At 36.3% G+C, this 8,431-nt stretch overlaps 1 protein-coding gene and 1 pseudogene across 1 annotated transcript; both read left to right on the top strand.

Annotated features, from left to right (window-relative positions):
* The first annotated feature begins 4,390 nt into the window (after positions 1 to 4,390).
* Positions 4,391 to 5,178, top strand: LOC143546980 (uncharacterized). Its single transcript, XM_077038514.1, has 2 exons — positions 4,391 to 5,061; positions 5,157 to 5,178. The coding sequence occupies exons 1-2, from the start codon at positions 4,391 to 4,393 to the stop codon at positions 5,176 to 5,178; spliced, it is 693 nt and encodes a 230-aa protein (XP_076894629.1).
* A 1,008-nt stretch (positions 5,179 to 6,186) lies between these two features.
* LOC143546979 (E3 ubiquitin-protein ligase RSL1-like) lies at positions 6,187 to 7,043 on the top strand (annotated as a pseudogene).
* The last annotated feature ends 1,388 nt before the right edge of the window (positions 7,044 to 8,431 follow it).

Raw genomic sequence — 8,431 nt, 5'->3', positions numbered from 1 at the left:
TTCACAGCATGTAACCAAAAATTAAGTAAGGATTAAAAGGATATTGGATCCTTAAATTCAAAATAGCATGATACAAGATACTTATAGTGAGGATCACGTCAAAGTGGGTTTCGGGCTCAAGGGACCTCTTTCTCTTGGAAGCGGCTGACTTGGTTCTGGTAGTTGCAGTCTTAGGCTCAGAACTGGTTGCTGCCTTCAAAGCTTCTTTCTTGACGTCTTGAGGAGTGATCATACTATCGATGTCTTCCAAGGAGAGCTTGCTAGCAGATTTCTGAGACTTCTTGGCGCCTACAAGATTAAGTTAACAGATAAGTATTCTATCTAATTTTATTTATTTCAAAATTATTATACAAAACTTACTTGACATATTGGAGTCTGAGGAGATCTCACAAAAAACTTTGACAAATCGGGCTTCAAAAGTTCTAACCTCAGGATCCAGTGCAAGGAACCGCTTTGTTTTCTCCTCTGTTCCAGGTAGCTTAGCCAAAGAAGCGAAGTTTTCAACTACAAATAAAGAAGAATCAAGGTTAGATCAGTCATCACGGATCATATATTTTTTAAGGATCGAGGATCCAACCCTTTCTGACCCATTTTAAAGGCAAATCGGTCCCACCGGGTATGCAGTCACGCTTAACCAAGAAAAAATGATTCCTCCAAAAGGAATCATTCAAGGTAACTTTCAGAATCAGATGGGGTTTTCGAGGTTTGGATTTCAATATGAATCGGGCAGGACCGTGGGTAGTGAGGGTGTAAAGGTGAGACAACTCTTGAAGGCCGAAGTCAACTTTCTCTTCTTCAATGATTCTTTCAATAGTGCCGAGGACTCTCCACACCATAGGCATAGCCTGGATGTAGGATATGTCAGTGGAATTGAAGAAGCTTTGTGTGAAAGGGGGAACAGATAACGATGGCCAATGAGAAAAGGGCAAGCCGGAAAACACACCCAAGCTTGAGAATAAATGTCGCAACGGACGCCGGAGTCGTACGGTCGGAACATGGTTTCTGGTGGAAATAATGAGCGGAACTCATCGATTTCGGGATCTGTGAACTACAGATTTTGATGGATGGATTGGCTATAAGGTTTTGAGGCTGCATCTCCGTAAATCCGAAGTCGTCAGAGGAATGGTCGGACAGTTTAGATGGAGGTGAAGAAGATGAAGCGACTGACATTATTATCAAAACAAAGATTAATATCAAGGGCTGATGAAAGGATACCTGATGTTCCGCCTGGATATGTGGTTATAAAAGAAATATAGGGACGACATAATAGGCGGTTATGATTAATATCAAGGGCTGGATAGTAAATATCTCTGGCAAACCGTCTAATCACCCAGTTTCGCAGAAGATTCAAATTTCAAAATGCCAGCTGTAAAGCATAAACACCCGCCATTTTGGGGGCAATGGTTAGGACTGATATTTTCGATACTGAGGATATGTTATCCTTGAAGATGTGTGTGCAGTTATACTCCTGAAGAGTTCCAGAGCCATGTCAAAGATCAAGGATCCTCAGAGGTTGATATTATTAACAATTGTTTCATGTGTGTAGGTTAATATTCAACAGAAGTAACGACTCTATGACCGAGTCTACCATAAAGTTCGCTACTGGAAGCTCCCAGCACGTGGGCAATGAACGTTGTAGGAGTTATGGAAGACTGGTGGACAGTTAGGAATTATTGTTAATTGTAATTTCCTTCATAAACATCGAGATAACGATCGGTTAGAACTCACTTGTATTCTCACACATACTAGAGCAGAACTCATAATTCTCTCTACACACTAGCATTCGTTGTAACATCGATCGTAATCTCCAAACACTTGTAAACTTTTTTGTGATTAATAAATTGGTGATCGACAAGTTGTCATCGCCCGGGGGTTTTTTCCTTTGATCTGAACAAGATCAAGGGGTTTTTCCTCGCAGCAAATCATGTTGTTCATACCATTTTCATTCACACACTCGTTGTTATTAGCATAGCACTATACCTCACTCTTACAGATTTGGATACATTATCCTTAGCAGACTTTTATCCAAAACAATATATATATATATATATATATATATATATATATATATATATATATGAACGAACGCAACACTTTCATGCAGTAAACCATGTAAAGTTTCATTTGTTATCACGTTTGTTACTATGATTAATATGTTTGTTGAAAACAAGTATATTAATGGCTATATACAGTTTTTGTATCTGTTGTGGTTATGGTCTTTAAAGATAACTATTGGTATGTTGGTGAGGTTCATGTATCTCAATATTCGTTTTGGTCATTGATGATTCATATATATCGTCGTTAAGTCACGCTCATGTTCGAAGTTTTAAGTTGCCAGTTCGCATAGAAAAACATTAACGCTCAGACCCGAGTCTTCTCAAAACATGAACATGTATCTATTCTTGGTTCCCTCGGGGCCAGAACCGACCAGCGACCGCAAACAGAATCCTGTTAGTACACTACTATACGCTAAACATACGAGAACTGGACCGTGAGATGGTGGGTTGGTTTTGGATTTGGCGTGTTGGGTTTCTAATGGGTCAGTACTGGACCGTTTGTGGCTGGTCTGGGCTGAATGTATTGTTTGGGTCCAATGAAATACCTTTCTTTCTAATAATATGTTAAAACCAATTCAAATAAGTATTTCAACATATACAAACAAACACATACGCATACACTTTTACAAAACATATACACCGTAACAGTCCACCATTTTATTCATAGTTTTTTTTCCTCTATAACATTTTTTTTTTAAATAAAAGAATTCAATTACAATAGAGAGATAGATATATAAGCGGACAACAAGCTGCGTCACAACCATCTTTTGAATAGAAAACTGATCATATTAAAAACAAAGTTTTCATTCTTCAGCGTCGTTGAGTTACTGTGCACGACTCGTTGAGTTACTGTGCACGACCCGTTGAACTCTTTTTTAGAAACATAGCAGCATCGGGGGCAAAAGACCCAAATGTATCAAAAGCAAAAAAAATGAAGACGTGTTGATTCTCAACACACGTCTTCTTGTGCTTAGCGAGCCGGTTTATTATTTTGTAAAGTCTGAGAACAATTATCTACCACTAAAAAAGAAACATATATCTTAAACAAATTCTTTTTTATTGTAAATCAAATTATTTAATTGTAGAACCTATAAATTAAAGATCAACTAGTAATTTGGTAAACAATGGTTGGTAGGTCATTAATAAAGACAAAGCCTTTAGGCTTTAATTAGATACCTTGATTTTGGAGCAGATAAAAAAAATTAGAAGAAATTTACATTTAAAATAAAAAATAGCAAGTTGGTTTTATAAAGTTCATTAATTTAGGTCAATTTTTCTAAAAATTTAGAATTATTAGATACAATTAAACTAGGTGCAAATGCAAAACGTGTCTGAAAATACCGAGGTTTAAGATTATAAATTTGGAATATAATTACATCATGATGACCAATTTGTACGTGACGCATTATATATCTTCTTTTGCAAATCAATGGCCAATTAGCTAGGGAGGGTTTTTCTTTTACACAAAGAAAAACCAACGATTAATTAGAATGTCCGTAATCAAAGAATTGATATCTTGACATAATTAGCTTTATTTTATTTTTGGAAAATAACCTGTTCCAAAATTAACCAATGCTCACTTATATTAAGTTGTCTTCAATCTCTCCTCACCCCTCAAAATTCTTCTTCTTCATTAATTCTTTTTTCTGAAAACCAAATCTCCATACTTCCTGGTAAATTATTACATCACTTATGTTTTTGCATATAATTAAAGTTTAAGCCATTTACATGTTATTAACTAGTGTACGTTTTTATTAATTAATTTCCAGATGGGTCGTGCAAAGTTAAGAATGGATCTCATTGCCAAAGAGAAGGCTCGAAACACCAATCAATCAATCAATCAATCATACCCAGTGGAGTCCCACCAATTGTAAAACTATAAGTAAGGTCTGGGGAGGGTGGGATGTAGGCACACCATACCTCTATCCAATGGGATAGAGAGGTGGCTTTCAGAGAGACCCTCAGCTCTTGATTACATATGTGTGCAGCAATATAAAAGGAAATCAAAGTACAACTATAGTATCATTGATAGTAACACGTAGTAAAAATGATAATACTATATATATATACACATATATATATTGAAAGAAAATATCATAATAGAGTGTGACAAAAAAAAAGGTAAATATAGGCCCCTAAGGTATTCATTTCTCTCTAAAAATCCTTAACTTTAATTCTACTTCTCCAAGAATTCCTATCCCTAACCATGTCCTCTGAGAGATTTAGGTCTATCAAATCATGCCTAATCCTCTCATCCCACATACCATAAACGAAAACATGGGATCATAAAGAAAGCTACCGAATTTTCCATTCTTTGTGGTGTTGATACTGCTATGATCATCTACCCTCCAAATTCCAACGTGCCCGAGATTTGGCCCCCAAACCCCGAAGAAATCAAAAATACGATCGCTTCTTACAAGTCGAAAAAGACTGATGCTGGAAAAAGAACTTATGATCTTCATGATTTTTACGAGGACCGGAAGAAAAAGATCGAAGATGAGCTTGTGAAGGCCCGTAAAAAAAATATTGAAGCCAAGTATGCGACATGGTTCGATGGTCTTGACGGTTTAACCGAAGGACAACTGAGACAGTTTGCTATGGGATTAGAAAACAAGGAGAATATAGTGCGGGCGAATCTTGATTTCAAGAAAAGAAACATGAACGTCCGACTGCCGTTCATGTTTGATATTCTTGAAAAAAAGATGGCCCATTCTCAGGACCAGCGTTTGCACACTGGTCTTAAGATTGGTCAAGTGATGAGTCATGGTCCTGTGAACTTGAACCATGCATGGTTTGGTGGTGCAACAATGGGTTCGAATATACCAATGAAGCAGGAGCAGAATGGGTTTGTCTACCCGGCCGTGTTTGATGGTGGTATGGTTTATGCTGGGTCTAACCAGTGGGGGTTTCAGGTGCTGGTGGTGCCGGAGTTTGTAAGGCAGGAACATGAAAAGTTACTTAATAATGGTGTTGGTGAATTTGTGGTGGATGATCATCTTGGAAGGTTTGTGGTAACATTTGAATTGAAGATTTTAGAACTATGGTTTTTTATCTTGTTAGTTTCTTTGGTTAACCATTTTAGTTTAGTTTTGTTTATAGTTCACTCGAAAAACAAAATTAGCTTTTTTGGTTTATAGTTTCGTAGTGATGCTTTTTTGCCAGTGCCATCTACTTTAATGCGCAAACAAACATAGATTTTTTTTGGTTATTAGTATATGTTTTCGGTACGTATTTGCACATATATTAATGAGAATATTCTTAAACTAGCCATTTGCACATAAATTTTGTCCGATCCGACGGACTAATTTGGCTATTTAATTGGAAAAATTTGGTTAAAAATAACTAGTTTGAGAATTTTTCTTATGCTTATTTATGTAAAACTAATGGATCTACTGAGAAAAATTAAGAAGTATCTCAATGTTTTCTTTCTTACATATAAACAAAGAATTTTTTTTATATGAAAACGACGGATATTAAAGTTTTAGGGGTATATGATACACAAAATTGTATTTCGCTAAGAAAGTTAAAGGGTATCTAGACACTCCTGACCCACTATTTTCTAGATTATGATCTTTATACAACTTGATCGATTAGGACAAAGATAAAGTAAAATTGAAATTAACAAAGCTAAGAACCTTGTTAACAATACGATGGTACAAACTTTACAACAATAATTATGGATGTTCATGACTTTGACCATCAACCCATGTTTATACACAACGAACAAGTACATTGTTAAAGTCATGACACTATACTTAACCTTAATCTGACATTTGTCATGGAAGTAATATACTTTCCATATTGACATTCTAGACCCTATACTTACATAGACGTTTTAAATATACACTAAACATAGTTTGACACAATTACACTAGGACCCATATTATCTTCATCACTTTTAGCTAGAGGTGGGAAAAAACCCGGTTGCGGACCAGACCTAGTGTACCCGACCTGAAATCGGACCGATCGTACCTGACCCGCGGGTATGAACTACGTACTGGACTGATCCACCAATACCTGGTCAAATCCTGGACTCGACCACACCAAACCCGATAAAACCCCTTATCATACTTGAAACCGCTTCCAACGTTGCTTTCGTATTTCATCTAAACTATTCTTCGTGTCTATGAATACTAATTTGAAGGTAGGCACCAAAAAAAGGATTGAAGTTACTTACCATAAGTTCGAGCGTCCAACTTTAATAGTTGAAGTATTTATATTAATAGTTGAAATTCATCAATTATAATTGTATTGCAATTCTAATTCATATCTGGAGGGTACATATCCACGACTATATATATACATAAATCCTATACACCAACTAATTAGTATTCCAAATAAATTTATTTGATACAATGGGGAATCCAAGTGAGAAACCCCAAGAAGATGATCACGGAGAAGAACAACAAGAAGAAACATTCACGTGCGAGATATGCATTGAACCAGTTACCCTTCGAGACAAGTTCAAGACCAACAACAGTTGTGCTCACCCCTTTTGCACCGACTGCATGATCAAGTACATCCATATGAAGCTAGAACACAACCAATCAGACATAAGATGTCCCGCTACTACATGCTATCATTCTCTTGAACCCTTACCGTGTCGCCCCAAAATCACACGCCAGCTGTTTAACGAATGGTGTGATGTGTTATGTGAATCCACGGTGCTAGGCGTTGAGAGGGTTTACTGCCCCAACAGAGAGTGCATGGAGTTGATTTTGAACGAGTGTGGCGCTCGTTATCTCAAGAGATGCGTGTGTCCCAGTTGCCAGAAGCCTTTTTGTTTCAGATGTAGGGTTGCATGGCATACTGGTTCTACTTGTAGAGAGACAAGAGATGAAAACGATACGGCTTTTTGATGTTCTTTGCAAGAAGAATAAGTGGATGAGGTGTCCTAGGTGTGGGCATTGTATACAACATGTTAGTGGTTGCAACCTTATTATATGCAGGTTTGTTCTCCTACCTTCATTACCTTGCACACAATAATTAATAGTGATTAGTGACTTAAACAATAAACAAACAAATGTATCCGGTCAAATCTCACTCATATTATGGGCCTGGGAAGGTGGAACGAGAACAATCCTTGCCTCTATCCAAGGAGATAAGACCGTTTCCAGTGAGACCCCCTCTTATCCTAAAAAACGTTTTTAGTATAGTAAAATATATAAATTGGGTAATATAAAGTGCAAGCAAGGAGACATCAAATACTAATAGCATACAGGTCATGTGGGAACTAAAATAGAAACAACCAAATATGAAACTCACAAGAAAACAATAATAGTAATTAGTAACAACGAAGCAAGCAACGCATAACAAAGTTAGCCAAGCACAAAAGAAAACTAGAAAAGGAAACTAGTAAAACTGTCAACCTTAAACAATGATAACAAACGAGCAACCTAGATAAGTAACTTAGTACAATGATAAATGATAAACAAGAATTGTTAAATGTGCATTTTTTAACATGAAATCATATAGATGTGATCAACCTTGATAAACTTTTGTTTGTGCAGATGTGGAGCACAGTTTTGCTATGAGTGCGGAAAGCAGTGGTGTCACCATGGTTTACACCATAGGACTCAAATATGTGTAGGTGTATTTGTAGTTCTTTTTATTGTCGTAGTAGTTGCGTTAGGAATATGTGGAATACTGGAATGATGTAACGCTCATGTGAAGGAAAAATAGGGTTAAGTATGTGTTGCACCACGCCCTCGACTATGTTCTTAGCACCGAATAATTGGAGTTGGGATATGATTTTTTTTAATTATATATGTATATTTGATATGAATTGAATATATACTCAAATATAATGAATAAAGATTAGTATATATTGACTTTTGTAAATTGGACTGAGGATTCAATTTCGTAACAACTTGGAGGGGCGTACAAATAAACGAGTATTGAGGCAAATTTTGTACTAGATAAACATCACATTATGAAGTCAATTTCGATGCAAAAACAATAAAGAATTTCGTTGTTCTTTTATTGACACTTTTTCAACCACACTCATCTTCAACTATATACATTCACTACAATATTTGCTCTGATCAGACCGCCTTTACCGACCACATGTGGTCGCTAAAAGTTTTACCGATCACATGTGGTCGGTATAGGGTGGCCACTAGAAAATGGTTGGGACAAGTCAGAATTGTGGTCGGTATAACTTCGGTCGGTATACATAGACCTTTCCCGACCACAAGTGGTCACAAAAGTTTGGTCTCAAAATTTTTACTCATTTAAAAATAAATGTAAAATAAAAATTAAAAAACTTTTACCGACACCATGTGGTCGGTATACATATACTTTTACCGACGACTTGTGGTCGGTACAGGATTTATTTAAAAACCAATTTTTTAATATTTAATTTTACTGAATAA

This window comes from Bidens hawaiensis, unplaced genomic scaffold, assembly GCF_021521415.1.
Source record: "Bidens hawaiensis isolate Kalapana, Puna unplaced genomic scaffold, B.hawaiensis_p1.1 tig00014538_1, whole genome shotgun sequence".
Lineage (NCBI taxonomy): Eukaryota > Viridiplantae > Streptophyta > Magnoliopsida > Asterales > Asteraceae > Bidens > Bidens hawaiensis.
Note: the sequence above shows the minus strand (reverse complement) of the source record. Positions and strands in the feature narration are given on the sequence as shown.

Bases quoted from the DNA above. Each gene is read 5' to 3' on its own strand.
- LOC143546980 (XM_077038514.1), top strand. From the start codon at position 4,391: ATGATCATCTACCCTCCAAATTCCAACGTGCCCGAGATTTGGCCCCCA. The intron at 5,062-5,156 runs GTTTGTGGTAAC...TTTTGTTTATAG, and splicing joins GTGGATGATCATCTTGGAAG to TTCACTCGAAAAACAAAATT.